Raw genomic sequence first — 27,380 nt, 5'->3', positions numbered from 1 at the left:
AGTAATTAATAAGAATAACTTCACAGAATAGAGATCTTCTCCATTCTGCCATTTTTGTTATATTAGTTCCTCTTTCTTCCACCTTATCCACATAAAAAGACCAAAATAAAATTAAAAGAATAATAGAATTTGTAGAGATTCAACTGCTTGAGCAACAAAATGGTATTATCAAATATAATTATTTATCCATCTCTTTGTATTCCAGTGTTAATAAAGGAAAAGCTATGAAGTCAATGTCCAATTAGGACATTTTGTTTTATTTTGTTCTTATACTCTGTTATTCTACTACCAGTATCTATAGGAACAAGCCTAAATAACCCAATCAAATGTTTTTGAATATCATTAAAAATAATTTAATATTTTTATATAATCAACATATCTTTTAGAATCATTTAATTTAATCATTTAATAAAAAAGAAACATTATACAGAAGTGGTAACACCTGGACCATATGAATTACTTCATGCATCCTCAACTCATTGGCACACAGCAGAGAATGATAAAAGTTTACACTATATGATATCTTTCCTTACCAAAATTTTTATCACATGGCAATAACAGGAAAATCTGGTATTTTACTACCTGGCTTCATAGTGTTCCCTGTGGTATGATGCTTAATATTTTAAAACCATAGTTTATGGAGTTCTTATCAGGATGAATGGAGATAGTAACTGTAAACAATTTCTGCAAAGTAAATGCTTATTAATTATGAATGCTATCATAATTAACATGTATATATGTATATGGTATATATTATATAACATAAATGTATACATATGTATATATATGTATACGTGCATGTGTGTATATATATACATATATGTATGTGTATATATATATATACAAAATCTCTCCTAAATGCTATTATGTCATATAGAAACTTTCTTTATAGATTTATTGTGCTAAAAATAAAATTTTGTTAAAATTAAAGGTACAAACCCTTAAAGTATTCTGGCTACAGGAATAATGGTAAAGCCTAATAAAATCTAAAATTTACAGTTGAATTCTTGTATCACAAAATACATGATTCTACCCAATATCATCCAATTGAACATTAAAATTAAAAAATTAGAAAATTTGAGATGCTATTAAAATTACAGATTATTCTGTTTTGTGAATAGTTGGTAGAATATGCTGAGGCTGCCATTTTAAAATTTAAAATTTGAATTCCTTTATCTTACATAAAATCTTTGGCTTCTATGCTATAATTTTTATAATATTCCTCAAAACCACAAAATTAAACCTTTCATTGGCATCACAGAGCAAATGAAATTGGATAAATTGAATGACCTTAGATAAAAGCAAAGGTTATATATCACTATTTTTCTTTATTTTTGCCTGTAAATATTCTTCAGAATTTTTATAATTTTTATAATACAATAACCCAAACAGTTTGATTTGATTTATAGTAAAATAAGAGCTGGGATATATAAAATATAGTGGACAGAGGAATCACAAATATTAAGGGGAAGAAAGGGAAGATATTATGAAAGTTGGAGTAACAGAAAAGTATTGTGTTGAACTTCCAGTGATATTTTGTAATAATCCTTAGACCCAGGTGATGTGTATTATTAAGAGAGGAAAGTTTAAGGGAAATGCCTATTGAAACTGATTTTTTCTACCTTTGAACTATATTCCCATCTCGTTTGCCAACAGGATTAATAAACTAGCTAAATTCAGGGGAAAATAATGATTAAAATTTTCTGGATGGTAACATTTATTATAGCCAAAGGTGTTGGGCCATGAAAATTCTCAATTATCTATTCCTTGACAAATATACATAAATGGGAAATTCCATCCATAATTTAAAAAATTGATCGTCTTTATTGCAACCTGTTTCATTAATTTCTAAGTTGTATAGTTTTTAATTGTAATTGTGGTAATTATGCTAAAGATTTTAGGAAAACCATAAGAGGATTTTTGAACCTCTGATGTCTTGAAATATTACTATATTGCTTCTAAAATACATACTTTTTCACATTACTGTCTTTAAAATACTCACTCATCTTATAATCTTTTACATTTATGTTGGGGTTTTTACTTTTTAGTGTGACCTACAAATGACAATAAAATATTGTTTCTTACAGCTATTGCTGACTTAGATCTGAAGAAATAAGATGGATAGCTATTTGAGGAAACATTTTCTAGAAGGGCTTCTTTTATATCACCTTGTTTGTTATTAAGGAAATATTATGTTATGAAAAACATGAATCAAGAAATCCTAAAGACATGGAGAATATGCCAGAAATATCTCTTAACAGATTGTTCAAATAATTTCTCTGTTATAACAATAATTATAATCTCCTAGGGCTTCTTGAATGACATTATATGACAAATAGACTTTGGGACTTATTTCTAACTAGATATTCATACTCTAGAAACTGAAAATAAAAGTAAAATTCTCATTTTTAAAGAGATACTTCTGGCCAAAAAACAACCAACTCATAACAACTAGCAGCTTAAATCACATTCAGAATCAATGCATGCCACCCAGAGCCTTGCAATATAAAATATGGTTAGAACTAAATCATAAATGATACATTGTTTTATTTTATAATTTGATGATGTAAGCTTAACAGGCTTCAAAAATTTTAAAATAGTAACCATTCTATTATTTGTACAAAAAGCATACCACTTAATACTCCATACGTAATTTATAATCCAATATTCATAATTATTGTTATACTCATGTGAAGATGAGAAAACTGAGGCTTAGAAAGTTGAATATCTTGGCAGCCATTATGAAGTCAAATAACAAGTGCTGGCGAGGATGTGGGGAAAAGGGTACACTTGTTCATTGCTGGTGGGACTGCAAATTGGTGCGGCCAATTTGGAAAGCAGTATGGAGATTCCTTGGAAAGCTGGGAATGGAACCACCATTTGACCCAGCTATCCCCCTTCTTGGACTATTCCCTAAAGACCATAAAAGAGCGTACTATAGGTATACTGCTACATCGATGTTCATAGCAGCACAATTCACAATAGCTAGACTGTGGAACCAACCTAGATGCCCTTCAATAGATGAATGGATAAAAAAAAAAATGTGGCATTTATACACAATGGAGTATTACTCAGCACTAAAAAATGACTAAATCATGGCATTTGCAGGAAAATGGATGGCATTAGAGCAGATTATGCTAAGTGAAGCTAGCCAATCCCTAAAAAACAAATGCCAAATGTCATCTTTGATATAAGGAGAGCAACTAAGAACAGAGCAGGGAGGAAGAGCATGAGAAGAAGATTAACATTAAACAGGGATGAGAGGTGGGAGGGAAAGGGAGAGAGAAGGGAAATTCCATGGAAATGGAAGGAGACCCTCATCGTTATACAAAATTACATGTAAGAGGAAGTGAGGGGAAAGTGGAAAAAAAAACAAGGGAGAGAAATGAATACAGTAGATGGGGTAGAGAGAGAAGATGGGAGGGGAGGGGAGAGGAGGGGGGATAGTAGAGGATAGGAAAGGCAGCAGAATACAACAGACACTAGTATGGCAGTATGTAAAAACGTGGATGTGTAACCGATGTGATTCTGCAATCTATATACGGGGGAAAATTGGGAGTTCATAACCCACTTGAATCAAATGTATGAAATGTGATATATCAAGAGCTTTGTAATGTTTTGAACAACTAATAATAAAAAAAATAAAATAAAATAAATTTAAAAAAAAGAAAGTTGAATATCTTGCCTCAGATCAGGATTTGATCCAGAGCCAGTACTCTGACTCCTTATGTTGTTCTGCTTCTAACACCTTCCCTACTGCCTTGGGTTCAGTAAACCATGCTGTCCCTGTAGTATGAACCTATCTAGTACTATGGGTATTAGCCACCACACATGGCTATTTAAATTAGTTAAAATTACACAGAATTAAAACCCTGTTTCATCACTCAGACCAACCTCATCTCAGTTGCCGCATTTGGCTATTGGCTACTCTACTGTGTAGTAAGTGAAAATGTCCATCATCACAGAAAGTTCCACTAGACAGTGCTGGTGTAGAGCTAAAAGAGATGAAAATGGAGGTTCCTAGCCCCCAGACATGCATGACTATGTAAATACTCATAACAATTGGGGAAGATATTTTCACAGTGCTTTCACATTGCAGCTGAAGAGTAAATATTTGTCAGAAATGTAATATTTGCTGAGAGAAGACAGGAATGTAGAGATAATTTAGAATAGCTCATATCTCAGCACAATGTCTTGAATATACAAGTAGAACAAAACAAAGCTAAGAAACATTTGAATTGACATCACTTTCCAAAAGAGTCTTAAACCTTTACCAGTAACATTAAATCAACTAAAAATGTTTGAGAGTAATGGCTAACAGTTTAGTATCCTTGATTTTTAAGAAGCCATACTTGGATAGCAATGGTTATAGAACGAGTTCATAAATCTGTTATTTTTTAAGCAAATCTAGTAATTTGTAATAGTATTGTTTTATGTATTAGCTTATATTTTACTATCAATTTACCATCTATCATATTTTCAAATATTTCACAAATATCACAATTTAAGAACATGATTTTCAAAATAGAACTTAATACCCTGCACTTAAGTTTGGATTGTTTACATTTGGAACCAATTTAATTTGTAACCAATTTCACTCACTATGGTATTGCAAGTATAAACTGTTTTAAACATTTCTTGGGAATGACACAATGGAAATAAATGGAAAACAGGTCTAGATTTTAACACAAGAACTATCTTATTAGTCACAAGACCTTAGGCCAGGTTTCCTTAGATGTAAAATTACAACAAAGATATTTGCAAGGTCAGCATTACATGGCTGTTTATAAAGAAAAGGAATCTGAAAGCATTTTGTAAAGTATAAAATTCATAACAACATGAGATGTTATATTTAATTTAGCCTTTGATAAATAATTGGAAGAGAATAAGAAGTAGTCTCATTTCTGAAGTCTGACTAACCAGGGGCTTTGATATTTATCGATTTAGTAATAGAGACCTGGCAAAAATTCCAGGCAGTCTTCATTCTGTCTAAAATACAGATTCAGTTTTTATATTTTATATTTAAATATTATTCATACTGTTTCATTCTTCTTTCATCAAATCAGAATGTGCAAGGATCTAATGAATCTGGTCCCAACATTGCTATTCCTCCCTTGGTGACTTTTACTGGATGCTAGAAATTTGTTAGTTCTAATTTATAGTTCAGTGTCTTCAAGTCAGAAAAAACTAATGCCTTGGGATGAGGATGAACACACAGAATTTTGATATATTTACTGATTTCCTCAGAGATAAATTGCAGAGCCATAGTGATAAACAGTGATAACTAATAATTTTCTTATATTGCAGTTGGAATTCTGAGATGCAAAGGTTCTCCTCCATTTTCTAAGCACTATAAGCTAACAAGCAGGCTTTCTCAATAAATGGACTGTGATAAGGGAGTGGGTTGACTTTAAAATTTTTCTTTCCTCACACTATATATTCTTCTTCTCTTAGGAAAAGGAACGTGTAGATCTTACTATATCCTGGGAACATGAAATAATAATTACAAGGTTTATAATAATCACAAAGATCCCAAGTAAGGAATTATCTTAAGAGACTCCCATAACATTAGGCTTCCATAATTTTTCCCCCCTGCGGACTACTATAGGTGTTTAATGGAATATCCTTCTGAGAGTCAGGCTCTTCAGAATCCCTGGGTGGGACAGTGGTCAAGGGGGATGTGTAGTACAGCCTGAGTAGAAGACCTTAGTTATCACAACTGAAAATGAAAATTGATCCCAAAGTAGAGGATGTATTTGCTCTTTGGAACCCCCCCACAAATACCCCCAACCCAAGGTTTATTTCTCCATGTAGTCTCTTTTCTACAGTAGATAGAGAAATTCTCATTCCTTCCTTCATTCAGTTCCATACATTACTCATCAGTCCATGAAGTTGAGAAGTGCCAGAAAAACTTGCTGAAATGGCCGTGATAACTCTTTGATCGATTGCATAATTGTAAAATTTCCTCTTTAACAAAAATATGTTTCTGCCTTATCTACAGACACAAATACACCATCCTGATTTTTCTTTTGCTAACCAATATACACTGTCTCACATGACAAGTCAACAGTATTAAAAAGAAAAAAAAAAAAAAGAAACACTAATTAAAATATGATTTCTGGAAATTATGTACCCAATCTAAAAACTGACTTCTAAATAAAAAAGTGCCACTCTTTTCACCGATTTTGTGTGATCATATAATATTCACTATAAATTGGTTTTCATCAAATCATTTTCCAAGTAATCTCTCCTTAAGCTTGGAGAATTCTTGGGATTTTTTTCCTCAAATATCACAACATGCCAAGTAGTTCTTCTAATGCAAATAGAATGTCAAACATTCTATCTAACAACAATCCCTGAACTAACCTGGCTGAACCCATTCAAACAGTACTAAGACCTTTTACAAAGCCGTTGAAGAATGCTTAGCAACTTCAGCATCAGAAAAAAGAACTCAGAATGAATGAATCTTTTGTCTAGGTCAAGACAATGTCAGGGGCAATGAAGAGTGAAAGTAATGATGGAGATTTGAAATGAAGGGCTGGGGCAAGGAGGGAGGAGAGGAGGGCTATGAGGTAGTCAAGGCAGCACAATGGATGAAGACCAGCCTCAGGCTTCTCACTGCCAGAGAAGCAGATCTTATACAGAAAGTAATTTCAAAATACCATTAGAAGAGGCAGTAAAAATTGGAGCATCTTTTTGTCTAAACAAGTCACATTTAAAACTCCAATGAAACAATAGAGAGTATATTTGAATATGTAGAAACAAGCATGATAGTTTCATCCAAGTGTTGACACAAAGGAAAGCTAAAAAACAAAATAGACATAATGAGAGAGAACTAAGATTTCTGAGCATCATCTATGTGACAGGTGCTGTAGGTGACAGTTCCCTACTTCATTTCTCTACTGCCTGTTACAACACTGTGACAGAATTTTTCTTCAGAAATTTCAAGATAAAATAAATCTTGAGCATCAGAGTTACCCACACTGTAAGTGACAGACCACACTTTTAGACAGAAAATTTTCTGATACCATATCCTTGTTGTTTGACATACAATCAATTGCAGGTGCCTTGTCCATTTTGATATTAGATTACTTATTTGACCATTACAGAATGATGTCAAGGAAGTTTGATGACCTTATATATTAAAAGGTGCTGAATTATTTTAATGACTATTCTAATCATGCATATTTGAAGGCAGGCAGTCAAGTATAGTATTCAGATCTTATATCTTTCAAAGTTTATAACATTCAGATGTTGTATCTCCTAGACATGAGAAATTTATTTTTTTATTTTAGTTTTTGTCTACCTGATTCCAGCAAGCTTAATATATCATTTATATTATTATTCAGGGCTCCCCCAAATAACTTTAACTATTTACTTTTTGTTTAAAATTTGCATTTGTCCACATCTTAAATAATGATATACTTGAGATGATCCAGTACACATTTACCCAATTGGAATTTCCCAAAACATTAAACAAATACAAAAATACATGAATATGTTGATCTAAAATTATGTAGAATATTTAGCTAATTTTTGGAAGGTGCAAAAAAATTGTGTATCATCCTAAATTTTACTACTCAAAAGAGACATTCTCCTAATTTATAAAGGTAAAACTTGGTATGATAAATATACCTATACATGTATTAAATTTATACCTAGGTTATTATAAATGGGATATTAAGAAATAGATAAGAATTTAGGTAACTCAAAAATTCTTCCATATATAAAATATAACATACATGAATTTAAATGATATTATTTAGCATTAGTAATAGATGAAGTAATTTTATAAATTATAGAAGAGAGAAAATAGTGGCTTTTATGTCCTATAAAATGAATCTCCTTTTAGAGTTTGGCCAGACTGAGGACTAAATGAGTAGAAGTTTATAGACTTAAGGTGGAAATTTAATATAAAGCATTGATTTAGATTTTAAGTTGGAATGTTTGATTAAGAAGGACCTGATAAAATAATCAGAAGAAATCATCCTTGGGAGTGACTAATTAGAACCACACCTACTTGCAAGGGAACTTCATAGAGGCATTATGTGTTCCTCTCTAGTTCTGGACTAGTTGAACTAGTAGAGCTACAGTAGGAACACTCCTAGTAGCCTAAAGGTAGAGATGGTTATGTCCATAGGGGACACACTGACAAACATGTACCTTCCCTCTGGGGACACCTAGTGTTAATGGAAACCTAGAAAATGGCAGGACAAGTTCCTCATTCTCTTTTAGAATAGTGGTCTATTTTTATTCTAGAAACCTACCTCTTCTCCACTCTACCTCACCTCACCTCACCTGTAATGGACCTGGCAGCAGCAAAACAAGTTGTTATTTTGTTTTGTTTCACCAGAAAAAAAAAAATGAGTATCCTTGTAAAGTAAATGTAAAAGCATATCTAAATAAGATAGTTTATTATGTCTTTAGTACATGGAATAGCACTTGGTGAACATCAAGCTCATTAATAGTAATGTTAAACAGGGGAGTTAATTTACATATGTCTAAAGAACATTCAACCATCATCCACTGTAAATGGCAGCCCTCTCCTTAACTGCACATCTACTTTCTACAAAGATAAAAGAGAGTATGCTGGAAGCAAGTATGCTCTTCTAAAGATATTCTGTTCTAATGCCAACAGAGCAAAACAATTTTAGGAGAAATACAAACTATAACCACACACATACATATACACGCAAAACTCTGAAATCCTGATCTCAAAATTATTTGTTACAATACTCTACCTACTTCTCATCTTCACAGCTACTACTTGTTATTTATCTTGCTGTGAGTGTTTAAAAATAAAATCATTCAGCTTGAATGATTATTGTCTGTGTAATGGTTTATTAGTACACTAAGTTGATATTGGGCAAAATGATGATACAAATGTATATTATAGCATCTCCAACACCTCTTGAGTCATTTTATACATGTTTCCTTCCAGGTTCTCAATGTGCCATTCTTCTGACACCAATCTAGGGTATATTTCTTGCCATTCAAATAAAAGCATGCCTATTCCACTACTTTCTCTCTACAAAATGAAAAATAAATGAAAATTATTTGTATCCAGTAAGTATAAAGAGGTTAACTAGATATTGTTCTACCATTTTGGTAACATAATTTTAATTAGAATAATGTTTCTCACTCAAACATTAGTGATCAGAATTTCTAGATGGATATTTAAAACACCCATTGCTGGGTCCTATTCCCAGACCTATCATTCAGTAGATTTCATGCAAAGGCCAAGAATTTACATTTCTAACAAGTTCCCAGATGATGCTCTTTCTTTAGGAATGAGCTAAAACATTTAATACATTGTGGTACATTAGTTCAGTCAGATATCTTAATAATAAGCAGAGTTTTTACTTAGTGTGCAATTAGGTCAAGTCCATTAGTCCTAAACTTATATGACATAAAAAAATTTAAATATTTTTTTGAAATATTCTAAGAAAAAATTACTGATAGCATTTAATGAGCTACGAATAAGAGAAATAGAAATTGAATAAATTAGCTATGTTTTCCAAAATAAGGTGATTGTGCAAACAATGAAAGAATAGTTGAACTAGATATAATGGCTTGGGTATTCCTGAGCTCTGACAAGACTGAGAGCTGTGGTGTTATTGCACAGATTTGATGATATGGTCTACTGTTCATCTGCGACCACCCAAAAACATTCTTAAACCTGCTTCATATCTGGGTTTTCAGTCACTGAGCATTTCCTTAGAGTGCACTTCTGTTCTGCTGAGATATGGTACTATGGTATCTTTCAAACTGCACTTACAAAATCTGTAAATAAAAGCAAGGGAATCACAGGGCATCATTACGCAAAAAATGAATAAATAGTCCATGTTTAAATACTCTGCAGTGTAATTCTTTCTAACACATACTACAGTAACCACATTACATTGATAATGAAAGTACATTTGCTATTTCTGATGTTTTTCTTACCTGTCAAGTTCTTTAATCCAAGTTCTTGTAGTCCAAAGTTTCCATCTTTTCTGTAGTTTAGAAATATTGCCAAGGCATACCGATCTTCATAAAGTTTTGTTCCACGGATGATGCGTAAATTCTCCAGAGGCAGGTAACGAAACTGGTTAAGAGCCACTAACACATAGCCTGTGACTTCTCGAATAGACTGAAAAGACACAAACAATAGTCTCTGTTAGAAATTAAAGTTAACTTGTCAATGTGTCTATGCAGTCATTTAGATAAAAATAAATAACTTCATTCTAATTTTCAGTTTTTAATTTAATATACAAATTTCCATATCACATTCTTATTCTGTTCCATATTCATGTTCATAATGAAATACAAGATCATAAAGGCTTGGGATCTCATTTGAAGGATAAGTGGTATTTCTTTCAAAAAGTTATGTATCAGCTTATAATAAAATAATGGATTTTGTTTTATGAGACATTCCTCATACTTGAGATTTGAAAAGAGTTAAAGGAATAAAGGTCTCAGCTATTGACAGACTACAATGAGGTAAGGACACATTACCATCAATCAAACTTTACCATCAATCATTACCATCAATCAAATTGGTAAGCTTATTACAAGTAAACCAAGCTGCATTAGTTTGTAAATTTGGGGATAGATTAACAATGACTATAATGGTGTTTAGAGCTTTATTTATCAAAGAACATTAGCCCTGCACATCTCTAGGGAACATATTTATAAAGAACATGTATTAAAAACTGATTGTTACCTCTAAATTCATTACAACAACAATTTTTATTGTTACTGTCTATTATTTAAATTTAATTGTCTATGAGTTAATTATTTAAAGGGTTGTGAGACATTTTAGAGCAAAACATAACAACTAAAAGCTTTGAGTTTCATCTTAAGTTATAGTTTTCAGTAAAATGATCAAGATCATCATAACAGCTATATACATAAGTTAAACATTCTTTTAAAATAAAAATAATTAAAGTACTTTTTACTATTTAATAGCAACCACATTATTTTAAACCTTTTTGATTCAGTTGTCCCAGTGTCCAGTCTTTTCTCCCTCCCTCCTTCCTTCCTTCCTTCCTTCCTTCCTTTCTTTTTTCTCTATCTCTTCTCATTCCCTTGGTGATCTTACCCAGTTTCAAGTTTGATGCTGTCCCAGCATTTATCACTACACTCTCCCCTAAACTGAAGACTTATATATCCAATTGTCTAGTAAATATTCTCAGTTGGATGTTGAAGAGACTTTTCAGATACACTTATCAAAAGCTGAACTCCTATCTTCCCTCTCCATTCCTATAGCAGACTTGCTCAGCTTACTGGAAGTCAATCCATCCTTTCTGATTTTTAGCCATAACATTCACCTTCTCTTATAAAGCAAATGTGATCCATCCTATTTATTTCACATTCAAAAAGATCCGGTACCACTCTCATCCACAATTACCACCTGACCCACTACTGTTCCTCATCAAGATTATTGCAATAGTTCTACCTGTGTCTACTCTTTTCCTTTTAAGGTGTATTTTCAGTCAAAGCTAGAAAGGATCCTCTTAAAATATGAATCAAATCATGACACTTCAATGTATTTCTTGAGCACTCTGGCCCTTCTCTGACTAAACCCTTCACTACCAGTCTACTGGGTCAAGAAAAACACTTATATGGAGTCTGTACTCCCTTCTCCCTAATCATACTTCAAACCTCCTGATTCTTCAAGCCTTTATCCAAGGCCTTTGAAATCACCTTCTCCCTCCTGGCTCCCCAGTAGTAAGTAGTCTGTGCCACCAAGGTGCACAAATCTAAGAAGAAAGGGTGGTCTTTATACATGTCTAAAGATAGAGAATTCAGACAGTGGCTAGGTGGGAACTCCTATTCACTTGCAAAAAAGACCTCCTGCAGTGTGGAACAAAACTGGATTGAAAAGAATCAGTTGGAGGCCCATTTCTCCCCACACCACTGCATTCCTAAGGAGTCAAAAATCCTAATGTTGTGCTTGGGCTAAATTGATATAAATTTATACCTGTCAAAGTGGGATGATAAAACACTTAATTTAATAATTACTTATAACAAAAAATAAAACACAAAATATATTGCACTCCATTTATACTTTATACCTGGTCTCCCAATTCTTAGGTATAAGCATGCTGCCAGTAATCACCTAGAAGCATGAATCTTAATGAAGCAAAATGGAAATGAAGAGGCAAGGAATGTCTGAAATTCCTAAAATCTGGCATCAGATGAAAACTTTGAGTCACTATGGATATTCTTGAGACAGGGTCTTAGAGTAAAAAGCTGAATACTGAAGGCAAAATAAAAAGGTAGAAACTCAGCTGCAGAATGCATTGCTTGGAGGCCACTATCTGCTTGAAATTGCATTTGCCTAGAGAGCACTACACCACTATAGCTCCTCCTTCAATCACTGTTCCATTGAATTTTTACCTCTTCTAGTTCTTAGAAGAGGGATCAAATATGTTGTGACATCATATGGGATCAAAAGTAAAATTCATTCATTTATTATAAAATAACTTATCTTTTAACTTGTACACAATAATTATCTGGTCACTAAGGTAAATGTTGGTAAATGAGGTTATATCATCAATCTTCTACCTAGAATAAGTAGAAAAATCCATCATTCCTGCTCATATTTCTCCAACCCCATTTAAGAAGTGACTTTTCTTATCAAAAACTGTAAAAACCCATTCATATATTCCAGGATGGAGGAAGATATAAATGGTTTTAGAAGAAAGAATGCAGGTAAAGAGCACTCAGGCAAGAAAAGGTTAATGAGCAAAGAAGCAATGTTATTAGCAGTTGTGCAGCATTTATCAGAGGGAGAAATCTTTCTAGATAATAATTGATAAAGATGCTCCACTTGATAAGGCTTTTGTACCACACATTAGCTGCAAATAACCTATAAATATAAAGAACTCTAGTACATATAGTATGTACAATCCAAGAACAATACTGAATGCAGAGGAGGATCAAATAATACAGAAGAGGAAGTTCCAAGTACCCTTAGCTACAAGAAAAAAATAAACTATAACTAAGAATAACTTTGCTTTCACATATTAACACATTTATATTAGATTTAATTGTTTTATAAAATGTATACACTTCTCATTTCAGCATGTGCATTAAATTATAATTAGAAACACTTGTTACCTTTATGGAGTCACATGAGAAGCAATACCTACTCCTTTGTAGAGATTTCGGTACTGAAGAGATTGGTTGTTACAGCTGATGTTTGTGTCTCTTTCATTATCTGTTCTCTTTATTACTCTCTGGTATTGCAAAATGGCATGTATTGCTTAAACGTTAGCTCAACAAATATCCTCATCGTATGTACACTGGACATCATTCCATGTTACTGCTGTGAATGCATGCATGAAGGCCATTTTGAACAAAGCCACCAGTATGAAGACCCACGTTAATTACTGGATCATAATGATGGTGAATAAGTGAATCACTTTATCTCTGACCTCCCTATTGCCTACACACAGAAATAATGTAAATAAAAGGAAACAAAAGATGATCACAAATCTCTCAACCCCAAATTTGTTGCTCTAATCTCTTACATCTAGGGGATCTCATGGAACTAAAAGATTTTTAAAGAGTTACAGCAGATAAATATAAATTTCTAATATCTAAAGGCTCTGCGTTCTCTTTTCTAGTATCCATAGTCACACTTTTTCCCCATGAACAAATATGTTGAAGTAGCTCAAAAGGAAACTCTGCTGCAGAACGTGAGTCGCAACGTTCACTGACCACTAATAAAATGATAGAAAACAGTGATGGCAGGATCACTTAAATGCTGAAAGAGAGTCAATAACATGGGTTTAGCTAATATTGGCAGATCTGGGTAAGAACTTGAGCAATATCTAAGAGTGTAAATTAAGTGTTACAATATTTGATAAGGCCATGCAATCATGTCAAATACTCATTGTTACTCTCCTTTCAGCTATTGGAAAGAATCTCCGTAACACTATTTTTACCATCTCACAAATTTTATGAAAATGATAACTTTAAAAGAATAGACTTACCAAGGGTAAATAATGGTAAGGAATATGGACTTCTCTTCCAGACAAAGCTATTCTCAAAACCTACCCTCTGAACTTATTAGTTTTGTGGACTTGATCAAGTTGTTAAACCTCAATGGTCCTCAATGTGTTCCATGTTTGAAAATGAGATACTACTAATATGTCTATAATAAAGCTGTACTAAGGATTGAACAATATAAAATAGAGTCTATCAAATAGTAATGTTTAATAGACACTAGTCATTACCAATATTATTTCTGATAATAGTCAGGTAGATGAACTATCTGGGAAGAGCTCAATGAAAATAAAATAATTATAATTACACAAGAAGCATTGCTATTAATCTCTCTGTTATGTAATCTTCAGTATATTTATATCATACCTCTGTAATTTGTACTTTATTCCTGAACTTCAGGAATGACTCTTTATACTCTTTTGTGCCTGTGTTATAGCTCTTAGTATAGACTCTGGCATTGAATGGATATTCAATAATGGCTGTTGAATGGAGTAGAACTGAAAAATGGAAAGCAATGCTCAAGGTCTTTGTACATTTTGTTTGTCACAGAAAATGATTTTATGAACTTGCTACTAATAAAAAACTTTGCTTGAACAATATTATCATGATCTATGCCCAGGGACCGCAGTAGTAAATAGAAATATTTGGAATGTCTAGGCTAAGAGATAACATTGACTTTGGTTCCTGCTTACTAACAGTTTAGTCCAGAAACTCTACCTATTTTAACAACCACATCTTCCTCTACATGGGTTAAGCTTCTGCTCAATGAAACTGATTGATTCCTATTGTCTGTGTTTGCTCCTACAGATGCTTTGTTCAGGAAGTGAACACAACTGAAGATTATTAAAACTTTAAATGCTGAGAACTCTTCTAAATTAAGAGACAATTTCTTTTTCTTATGGCATCTGATAATGGAAATAAAGAGGTATGCGAAAATGAAAGAAAAATTATCAACTTCCCATTCCATATTAGCAATAATCCCCAGAAACAAAAAAAGAACACAAGAATTTTTTTTCTAAGTGTAAAGAAATTTAATAATTATTTCTCCCAGTTATAATATTTTAGGAAAATTGTGAAATCTACAGTTATAAACTTTCTGAGATTTTCAAAGGTTGTCATTAAAAGATCAGATGAGATTGTATTGGTTCCCTAGGTTATCTTTGTACCTACAGATTATTTCTGAAAAGTCCAATTCTATTATTTCTAAATTTGTATTTCATTTAACAACAGTTTAAACAACTAGTAATATTATTTTATTTGCTATAACTGCCTTATTCTTTTCATTGTTGTCAGTGGTTTTCACCAAACTAGTCATTAGTGGAAATGGATAATAGCTCTGCTAACATTCCTTTATCTATCTTAAGATTTAAGTGATTGTGATACACACAAATTTTGAATATTTAATCAGCATTTAGGAAGAATTTTACAAAGATTAAAATCAATTATATATTGTGTAAAATATAAATGTGTAAAACTGATTCCTAGATTTTTTCCTACTCCAATTATGCAGCAAATCCAAGTTTTAAGTTATCTTTCTTTGTTATAAACATCTCTTTGAAAATATAACTATTTTCTATTGTTAAAACCTTCTGCAATGAATCCAAATAGTTCTGAATTCTAAATTGCTACTCTTTTGTCTTATGTACTCATTCCCAATTAGTTATCACCCACAAATTGTACTAATACATTCCATCGGTGAGGATATCCACAGACATAAGAGTGATTGTTTTAGACAGTAGACCTCAGATTAAATAAATATGTAGTATCACAGAGAGGAGTAAGAAACAGGGAACTATGGTGTCAGTGAGGGGGATAAATTGGGGTGTGGGCAGAAAGTCCCTCTGCTAGTAATGACAACAGAATTTATGTGTTGTCTGAGGGTGACAAATGCTGTAGTGAATTGCAGCCTCTGTATCAGTAAGGTTTTCCATTATGTTTCCCTAGACAATTAATTTCTGTTCCTGCTCCTCCTGGCACAGCTGGGAATAACTAAAGCAGAGAATGTTCTTAAGTATGACATAATATTAAAAAGCTTACCAGAAGAAAATAATAAGCTTATAACAAATATCACATATTCCTACTCTTATATTATAGAGATAGTGCATTTTGCTTTGCATTCTGATTTCCATTTGTCCATTGCTTAAAACTCTATTTATACCACCCTAGCAAGCAGGACTCAAAGTCTAGTCTAATTAAATTTGGAAAAATAGAGTGATGTGAAATATCATATACCTGACTGCAGTAGAGTAGAATTCATGCTCATTATACATTCATTCATCACAGGCCACATAGCCAGTTCTCAGCTCATCACTTCTTTGCACTAAACACCTTTAGACCCTTTGAAAAGAGGAGTACATAACTTACCTCTCCAGAAGTACCCATAATTTTCTTTGAACTCTGTATTTTCCTGAGTTGACTAGAGAATTCTTAATAGTCCTCCTTTAGAACTACATTTCCAATTTCCCTTCATCTCCTGACCACATGTAGACTATATCTCTTCTGTATCACAGACTTGTTAGGCTAGAGTTAGGTTTGTTAAATTAAATTTAGACTTAACACTTCCTCCCTACTTTGAACTCCAACATAGTGAACTGTGACCTAACTTAGGAAAACAAACTACAACAAATAATTTATTCCTGTAAAAAGTCAGTCCCTAGTATTATGTAAAATCATAATGTCCCAATAAAATAAATAAAAATAATAAAAAGGTAACCAAGTCTTAGCCAATCATAGTAGGGTACCAACTGATCAGATTTCATTCACATGAGGTAATGCCTCATCATACTATGCTCAAATAAAGCAAACATCAAGCTACAATTAATTTGCTTCTCTAAGGCACTTCCTTTTTCTGTCTATAAATAATGCCTGCTCATATTGCTGGGTGGAGTTATTTGAACCTCTTCCTGGTTCTGAATGCTGCCTGATTCATAAATCATTCTTTGCTCACAAAATTCTGCTGTTTAATTTGTCTAAATGTTTTAATGGATTATACAAATTGTGAGCTTCTGTAGATATATTTCAATAATCATAGACATGTCTCAATTAAACCTGTATTCCTAATTTTAACAATTTGTGATCATCTATAGTATTAAATTCATGCTTATTCTATCAAATATACATATTAAATGCCTCATAATGAATTTCACTGAACTTCGATATGCTGCAAAAATGAAAAAAAAAAATAGTAAGAATACATGGAGATATTTGAGTTAAACTGTTTAAGTAGACAACATAAACCAAAAAGAAATTTTTAGTTGTCAGCACTTTCATATAAGTGAGGCTACATATGATTCAAACATTATAATATTATCATATTGTACATGTGTTGATGAATATTCCCTTCCACAGAGAAAGTGTTAGCCCAATTCAGTCTAGTGATTTAATCCATGTGCTATAACCTGACAGATCCTGGGTTTGATACTTGTCACTGACTTTGTACAAGTTGAGTCCACAGAAGATAATCATTTTTTATTGATCAAATTTTTGCCTTATTGATATCATATTATTGCATTTATTGACCAATTTTTATTGCATCATATTATTAATTTTCAACTTTAAAAATATTTTGTGTAGTTTAAGCATGTTAAATAATATATGAGCATACATGTTTGATATTATGGTTGATTAATAAGCATTACATAGTGCATAATGATGTAGACTATTATGAACTGAAAGATAATCTACCCCCTAAATTTACAAGTTGAAGCACTATGCCCCAGTACCTCATATTGTGACTATGTTTGGAGACAGAGTCCTTAAAAAGATGATTAAATTAAATTGAGACCATTAGGGTGGGCCCCATTCCAATGTGACTCATGTCCTTTAAAAAAAAAAAAAGTTGGATCACAGACAGGCACCACAGAAAGACCATGTGAAGACACATGGAGAACATGGTCATCTCAAGGCAAGGAAATAAGCCTCCGAAAATATCAACCCTATGAATACATTGATCACATATGTCTAGGCTCCAGGGACTATGAGGAAATAAGTATCTGTTGTTCAAGTCACCCTGTCTCTGGTTCTTTGTTATGATAACCCAAGCAAACTAATGTACTGCTTATATCCTTATCTTGAAATTCAGTAGTGTTCCATTGAGTAAACTATTTAATCCTTCTGTGGCTCAGTTTCCTGACCTATAACATGAGAACAATTGGATCTCCAAATTCTAAGATTATTTTGAAAAGTGAATTCCTATATATTGCTTAACAAAACCCAGGCTCATAGCAGGTCCTCAGTATCAACCTTTATTGTTTTTCTGAATCCAGAATCTTAACTTTTATCCAATGGGTTGCCTCTGTTTGCATAGAATATATAAAAATTTCTTTTTCTATTTCTAAAGGGATAACTATGAATCACCAAAGTTTAGATGAGAAAACTGCTTGGTACCATTTCAACCTACAATTGAAAGTTACAGTTTCATGTCTGAGGTCTTTTCAAAATGTGATTTTTTTCCCCCTCTCAAAATTTAAAACAAGGAAAATGGGCCTTCATAAAATGATGTCTGACAACAGCTGCCTCTGCTGAAAAGCATATGGGAAATGGCCTTTGAGGATTCAGAAGCTAGAGGTGACTGCTTCTGTGACTAGTCTGTTGTTATTTTTAAATGAAAAGGGTGAGCAATTTCAGAAATCAAAAGCCAAAGTATCAGGCTTGCATTTGACAAGATGCCAAGATACACTTTAGTATCTGTCTAATACTTGGCCATAAACACATAAAACAAAAGCCTTAATTAATTTATAAAGAACACTTTCTTTAGTTATCTCCAGTGACAACAAGGTCTGATGTTATTATGGTGCTCTTAATATTCAACTTAAAACATATAGAGCATGCTTTCTATGGACATTTGTGGGAAAAATCACAACTACAAATATAACATAAGTTGAGACCAGGGACATACAGAAATTGATTTTTGTATTCTTATATAAATCAACCATTCCTAAGTTGTCATTTACTGTTTCTACTAATTATTTTAGCTTGCACTTATCTTGTATTTTCTGTATGTGAGGCATTCTTTTTTTAAAGACAGAGAGAGAATATTTTTAATATTTATTTTTTTAGTTTTCGGTGGACACAACATCTTTATTTTATTTTTATGTGGTGCTGAGGATCGAACCCAGTGCCCTGAGCATGCCAGGCAAGCGCGCTACTGCTTGAGCCACATCCCCAGCCCCTATGTGAGGCATCTTTAAATTGTATCTTATATCACTTACTCATCACATCACTCTGAATGTTACTAAGTTTCACAGGTGAAAAAGCTAAATAAAGTGAGAACACTTACACAAAGTCACACAGGTGAAAAGTGAAGGAAAAAATATTAAAATGACAACCACCACTAGGAAAAAAAAAAAACTCCTGAAAATCTTGTTATTCTGGAGATCTGAATCCCAATTTCTTTCAAAATGTGGGAACAGTTACTCCTGTGTTTAAAGTAGTATCCATTGTAACACAATCTAAAATTGAGACTTAGGAATAACACTTTCCAGGGTTTCTTTATGGCAAAAATATGAGCTTAGCTAGAGCATATCTTACAAGTAACTCTAGCATGCTTCACATATTTTTAAAGGCAAAATCTGCTACAAATATACACAGTAAAATGCCTTTAAAGTCTTTAAACCGGCATTTTCTTAGGTAGTAGGAAAGTAAGGACCTTTTCATACAGATATGTAGAATCAAATGGGTTTCTATGCAAATAAATGATGGAAATATGATAAAACTGTCCTTACATAAAGAATTAAAAACAGCATTACTAACAGGTCCATCAGGAATAGACATAAAAGACACTTGTGCTTCAAACTTAGGAGTTCTTCATTTGTTGCATAACCACATAATGATACTCTGCTGAACATAGGTTTTCTCAATTAAGACAAACAAACAAAAAAGCAAAGACTAATTTGCATAAAATTTGGAAAATAAACAATATCTGAAAGCAATTACCACATAGTAGGTATTTAATACACATGTGCTTGACTTCTCTTCCTCCAAAAAGTCCTTAAGGCTCAATGTTTCAGCATCATCCACCCACCCACCTACCCATTCAACTATTTATTCCTCTATGTTTATTATTCCCCTACTATGTGAAAGACACTATTCAAGGTCTTTGAAGACCTAAGGGTTGGAAAAGTAATACAACAGACATAATCCCCACTTTATGGAGAGTGGTTACTTCTTTCATTATTTCCAATCTTTTTCTAATGACAAGATCAGTGCAAAGAAAACAAGGTTCCCCTGAGAAAGATTAATAATGACTTGATAGTTGACTCCTGCATCTTTAATATTTAAAATATAAATCATTTATTTTAAGATTCAATCCCAAACATGTATTTATCTTGTTATAAAATTATTTCATATTCTGTTATATATCATCACCTTCAACTTTTGAGCATTTATAGTTTTTTTCCCACATGATTTCATACTGAGATATGCACTTATATGTGTGCATTTCTGTGTGTTCATCAGTTTCAAGTAAACAACTTCATTATCAAATATTTTCTTCAATTTTTCTCTTTTCCTGGAATTTTATAGTGAAGACATCATTATGGTATCTTCTGAGACAGCACACACATTATTTCCAAGGTAAAAATACATTGATCTTAAAATATCTTCTTAAAATGCTGTTGTCTATTTTGGTTTCACTCATTCACAAATTGTACTTTGGGTGTTTGAGAAGGTATGCTTTGTTCTGAGTGTTAAAGATATATAAAGCATGACCTTGACCCTTAGAAGGTAACAACCACTGTGGAAGATAGACATGGAGGGGAAAAAAGGGAATAAAATGCTTAAGATGCCACAGTGGAACTGTCATAAGGACCCTGGACTTTAGAAAGTAGTGACAAACATAATGGGGCATGAACAGCATCCTGTGGATATACAGGGTTGAAGCAGAAACTCTGCCTGAGGAACATTATTAATGGAGGAAAATTTTGTTAGGGTATTAGACAATTGCCTGAGCCCTGAAAAGTGAAGTGTCCCCCAGGGATTTGGTACCTAGACTGTGATTTTGTCACACTAAAACAAAACAGGATTTCATAATTCTGGGTCTGGAGCAAGAAAGTATACTAGATTGAAGTGTCTGATCATACCAGGTAATGAGGAAACTATCAAAAACTATAAGGAAATCACAAAAGGACTTAGAATCAATTGGGAGAGATATTTTGTGGTCAATGATGAGATATTTGAATTTCAGAACTGTCAATCATTATAAATAATCAAACCCATCAACTATATCTGATTTCATAATAATATTATATGATATTAAACTGCTAATTTTATTTTCTTAGAAGAAAATAATGAAATGCTGATCCTGTTTTTTAAATATGAACTATAGCACTGAATAACAAAATAATAGATTAAAGGGAGTGTCTTAGTCTATTTGGGCTTCTACAAAAACCCATCACAGACTGGATGTTTTATATACAAGAGAAATTTGTTTCTAACAATTTTGGATTCTAGGGAATCCAAGATAAAGGCAGTGGAATATTGAGTGTATAGTAAGCCCATTTAGTGGTTCACAGAAGGCCATCTTTTTGCTGTGTCTTCATATGGCAGAAGGGATAAGGGAGCCCTCTGATTTCCCTCTAATAAGGCACCCATCTCCTTCCTAATAACCTTGCAATGACCAATACTATTCTTGGTCAATAGGTCTCAACATAGGAATTTTGTACAGACTCCAGCATTCACTCTTTTTAAGGCAGAAATATTTATAAAATATTCCAACTAAGAAGTTAAATCTAAATGTTAAAATTAAATCAAACTATATTTATTAATTATTTGTAACAAATGAACTTTGCCAATTTAAGATACCATAAAAGGAAAAGATTGGGAGCTACAGGGAACTATTTTCTTCACGATTTTCCTCAAAACCTTAAACTTTTCTAAAATACAATTATCTCTTTTGAAAACTGGTGCATTACAATTCTGAAATTTCCTATGAATTAATGGCTCTAGAGAATTCAGCATCAATAGCTAATAAGAACAACTATTAGAATAGGGAAAATGGTTGGAGGCAATTCTCAATGGAATTTCTGCATGACCTCTATCAGTTTTTGATCAGGACTAATTTTTTTTCAAGAATATTCAGATACTAAACCAGCCTTGGAAGGTAGAACATTAGCTTTCTCATCACAGAAGGCAAATTTGATAGCAGCCTTCTCTGTAACAATGGTATTTTGTGAGCTCAGTGTTCTTCAATTGTAACACAAATTCATCTTGCATAGATGTTGAACTTTTTCCTGCTTCTCAATCATCCTCATGGAATTTGTCCCCAGGAGTAATGTGAACCAATGTAAACATGAAACCTGCTCAATGCTGTGTCATGGAGTTTCATGCCTTCTACCAACACAAGTGACAGATAAACGGGTTAGTTTGAAAATGGGATAAAATCTCAGATACATGATGGCCCCCAAAGATAAGATGACATCATGTTCCTCCTGCTACAGGAACACTACCGCCTGGGGTTGCATCAGAGGGATTAAACATGGGTATAACAAACTCAGCAGATCTAACTGCCAACTTGTTGGAAGTGCAGAAAGTAGGAAAACATATTAAACTCTATCGTGAATATGCATGATATAATTAACATTCTTCACTTAAAATAAAACAAGCTCTGCAAAATTACTTATGTTAAAAAACTAAGTAAATAATTTCTACAAAGTAATGATGATGATTACTTTAGAGAACAAAAGCATTTGACATTAGGAAGGGATTTCTGGGGAGCTAGTCAAGTTCTATTTCTTGATGTAGGTTGATATTTACAAGGGTGTAAAGTAAGCCTTTCAAACTTCTTAAGCTATACATTTGTTTTGTGAACTCTTTAGTATGTGTGTTATATTTGCAGTATACAAATACAAAAAAAAAAAAAAAAAAGAAGTTATCGGATATAAAACAAAAGGAAGGACATAAAGATGTCCCTTGATTTCTACATCTCACTATATAGGAAATGTTTGATACAGGAAATTAGGAGGTAAACAATTTTAGGTTGCATAGTATTCCTTTCTATTAAATTTTTTCAGCTCAAACTGAATGCATTAATCAGGAACACTCATGCAGAGAAAGTCTAAGACCTCTGAATGGAAAATGAGGCAAGAGGGACAGGTGACTCATTTGGAAAAGGAAAGGTAGAAATTCCAAACATTATGCCACACAATGGTGAGTTAGTGGCACTGTGTACAGGGAAATTAGGCTATAATTTGTTTTGTTTGTGCAATTATCTCCATGAATGCAGTGAAAAAAATGGGGATTTTTGGTAAGTGGCTGGTGGGGAGAGAAAAGTTAGTAAATTCTTGCCAGGTAAGAGATGACACAAGAAATTAATACCCCAATAACAAGGCTAATATCCAAGTGTATTTTGGAGGTAGAATAATAAATACGTTAGTAATTTACTAGCTATGAGGATTAAGGAAGAACAAGACATAGAAAATGCGTGAAGGTGCTGCTGGCATCTAGTGGACAGAGATCTGGGAGGTTGAAAGAATGGTCAGGTCCAAAATGCTAATGCCAAGGGTGAAAGAACTTAGAATCAACTTTCTAATTTGAGGCAACTGTTTAATTTTATTGATTGTAGAGTTGCCGTTGGGATTTTCTCAAAGGAAATGATTATGATGATGATGATGATAATAATAATAATAATGACAACATTGTTTGCTAGTATACTATTATGATAATCAATAAGATATTTATATAATTTTAAGAAAATTTACATTAGTATTCTTATAATAATATCTGATTCCTTTTTTTGTCTGTTTGTTTTGCAGTACTTTAATCAAATTCATAGCCAGAACAAGAACTCTGAGATATAGCCCCCAATGATATCTGTTTTCTTGAACTTAACTTATCACTATAAAAATATAAGCAGGCAGCAACATAGCTTGATAGACTGATAGAGACAGATGAATGGAGGTAGGTAGAGTATATGCATAAATATGTATTAATATGGGTAAATTGTACAGAAATAGGTATTCATCCCTTGTCTCCTCTCCCCCCCCCACCCCCACCCCCGCTTTCCCTCTGTCTCTTCTGCTCTGCAATTTTATAACCTTATTTTGTAGTAGCAAAGCTTTCTACATTGATGTTTTTCCCATTCTCTGTTTAAAAGCTTGCCTAACACTACTTGGGAACATTAAGGTTAAGATGTTATTATAGCAAATTTATATTTTAAAAAATGTCAGACATTTCTGTTACCCATTCTCTTTTCTCTCTGAGAAGATATCTTTTATTAGAAAGTATATTCTTATAGTCTTCAAGCTGTACTTTGTAACCAAATTAATTTAAATATAAAATATAGTAACATTTCCCAGATAGGATCAAATGAATGGTCTCTTAGTAACTTGTTACATGTGCAGTAGAAAATGTTTGTCATCATCTATTTATTTATTCTCATTGACAGTTTTCCCTTTGTTTCTCTCTTACAGCTTCCTTTTGGAAAGGGACTTACTAAGCATACCACCAGCATAGGTGACAACACTGGATTATTGTTCCAGAGGTGGGGGTCACAGGTTCCTAATATGCTCATCAGCACCAGAGACATCAATATCATTTTCATCTTCTAGAGGAGGAACGTAGATATTGACTTGTTTTCATTCAACCTCCTCCTCCTCCTCCTCCTTCATCATCATCACAGCGTTCACATTTTCTATGCACATTATACTTTACAAAGTCCTTTCACATAAATATCACATTTAATCTTCAATCAGCCACTTCTGAAACAATTTACTACATTTCAACCAATTTCTTTTCAGAATGATGTTAAATGATCAAATGCCTTAGGGCTTTGTGTTCATGAACTACAAGAATCTTAGAAAGGAAGTGATACTAATAAAATGATGACAGGTGACATTTGATTTAACATCCTTGAATTTCACCACTGAAAAAATTTTCACCCTTCTTTCCTGCTGCATGTTCTCTTAATCCTCCACTAATTTCCTTAAGCAGACCTAGATACTACAATCTGATACAATCTCTACCAGCTGACACACAGAAATAAAACTTACAAAATAATTCATGGTAAAGTCTGTTCTGCTGACACAGTTACCTCAAAGCCCTTATGGAAAGTGTTAGTGTGTGAAAAGATAGATAAAACAAATTAGGTCATGGGGATTAAGTTTCTGCCTAAGGACATTTTCCTAGAGCTCAAATCAACATTTGTTGCTGTAATTCACAATAACAGAACTCTTACACTAGGAGAACTAGTGTTAGTATTCTTACCAACATTACTATTACTCCTAACTGATTGTTTTCATAATTACCTAGTATAGGACTGGTACAGTGTTGGTGTTGGATCTCTTTGCAGAGGATATCAAATTTAGTTGTCGTGAAATTATCCCCTTTTTACTTTTATACAAAACAAACCTAATTTTATTTCTTCAACTATCCCACAATTCCTCTACATAGATTATTAATACCTGTATTATTTAAATACAAGGTCATTGCTGATACCTGATCATCTAATTTATATATCTAATTGCTCCTGCACTACCACAAAACAATTGGCAGTAACATATCATGAGAAGGGAAACAAACACTTAGGCAGTGTATGAAAACACTTTGTGGACCAAGGATTATATTGAAAATTATATTTTCTGGTATATTTTCTGATATTATACCAATGTTTGAAGTATTTTACCAAAAAAGTCCACTAAAGACTTTGGGAGAGATATAAAAGTAAATATCTTATTTGAAAAATTATAAAAATAATTAAAATCATTGTAATAATTTTAATATATCATAAATGTAAATGATCAATATAATTTATTTATTAACTTAATATACACATACAAATATGCTATCTTCAAAAATATTTTTCTGAAATAATCACATTTTAATAAATTCTCTGGTGTTGAAAGATGCTTGCATAAATTACAATTCTACTTTTTTTCTATTTTACTTCAGTAGCTAGAGTATAAGTAAAATGGCTACAATTAATCAAATAGTTAAACATGCAAAATTTTAAATTATAATGTAACTTAAGAAAGAAAATGGAAGTTGACACCTTACCAGAGAAAAATGGGGAGAAAAAATAAAAACAGGATTTGAATTTCCAAATAATTGAGGTGGCACTGAAACTCATTAAGAAATTAAGAAAAGCCTTTGATTTCTATACATATTTCTACAAGGTATACAAATGCAGTTACTTTTACTTATATAAAAACATAAAATAAACATGTTTAAAAAGAGCAAGCACAGTTAGCTTTATCATAATACTTAAGAAATTTGTCTCAGTTTTAAAATTTTCTACATTAAATATATTTGAAAACTAAAATGGAAAAGATAAAATATCTTGGTGATAGAGTGCTAATCAGCATTTTAAAATATTATGAAGAACACTAATTTACATATTTACAACCTTGAATGTTAATTTTTCAGATCAATATTTTTCAAGTATCACTAATTTTTTTAAAAAATTTACTTGAAAAACCAACAAACTATATGTTTCTGAGAGCAGTAGTACTGTCTTAAAAATACGTTTTACCCACTTTCATCTGAACTTTATCATATCACTATAAAATACAAAGACTCTATGAATGCTCATATAGGTATTGAATTTTAGTATTAGTATCCAGGTTTTGTATAATTTTGTTTCACACAAAGCTCATGAGCTTTAGGTAGCACATTACACACACACATACACACACACACAAATACACACATTTATGTATACATACACATATATACTTATATATTGAATTTGTCCAAAATAAACCATTCCCTTATTTTATTCACCAATTTCTTCATGAAAGGTTGCTAAGTGACAGGCCTGAGCTTCCAAATATTTAGATGAATAAAACCAAAAATCCATCTAAAATCTTGGAACAGAATAGGGTACTGAAATTAGTATTTAAATGGCTTCACTTAAGGTACTCAGCACCTTGCAAATCTCACAAAGTGTGATAAGTTCAGCAATACTGAGAATTTTGAGGTGATATATCAGCAAATTATGATATAATTAGGAAAAAATATTTACATCCTCCAGATCTTCTAATTATCATTGATAAACACAATTGATAAAATAGGGAAGTACCAAGAATTAGCAAACAGAAACAAAAACATTTATGGGACACAGCCCCAAGATGATGGCCAAATTAGCTACAATAAAGAACCAGCAGAGAGCAACATGCTAAGAAAGGATCAAACATAGATTCCATTGATAAGTACAGATCCAGGTCATACATGCAGAATATTTTGAAAATGATTATAGAATGCAGTCCAACACGAAAGTGAAGAATCAACAGGAACCTAAATTAGCCTAACCTGAAATTTAGTTTTATTGATTTCTCATGAGATTAGAACATATTATCTTAGTAATTTATTCATTAGTTAAAACTCTGCAGGTAATCATTATATATGGCATATATTATGTACTTGATCCATTAATATGCTAAGGGTGATTA

The 27,380-nt window shown here is 32.5% G+C and overlaps 1 protein-coding gene across 1 annotated transcript in view; it reads right to left on the bottom strand.

Moving 5' to 3' along the window:
* The window catches only part of Erbb4 (erb-b2 receptor tyrosine kinase 4), a 699,449-nt gene that overhangs the window by 469,884 nt on the left and 202,185 nt on the right, over window positions 1-27,380 (bottom strand). Inside the window, exon 3 of the mRNA XM_071619435.1 lies at window positions 9,946-10,132. Coding sequence (XP_071475536.1) covers window positions 9,946-10,132 — 187 coding nt within the window. The remainder of the gene's footprint in view (window positions 1-9,945; window positions 10,133-27,380) is intronic.

The sequence above is a fragment of the Marmota flaviventris genome, chromosome 11, assembly GCF_047511675.1.
Source record: "Marmota flaviventris isolate mMarFla1 chromosome 11, mMarFla1.hap1, whole genome shotgun sequence".
NCBI lineage: Eukaryota > Metazoa > Chordata > Mammalia > Rodentia > Sciuridae > Marmota > Marmota flaviventris.
The sequence above is the reverse complement of the archived record's forward strand: the minus strand, read 5'-3'. Positions and strand labels throughout refer to the sequence as shown.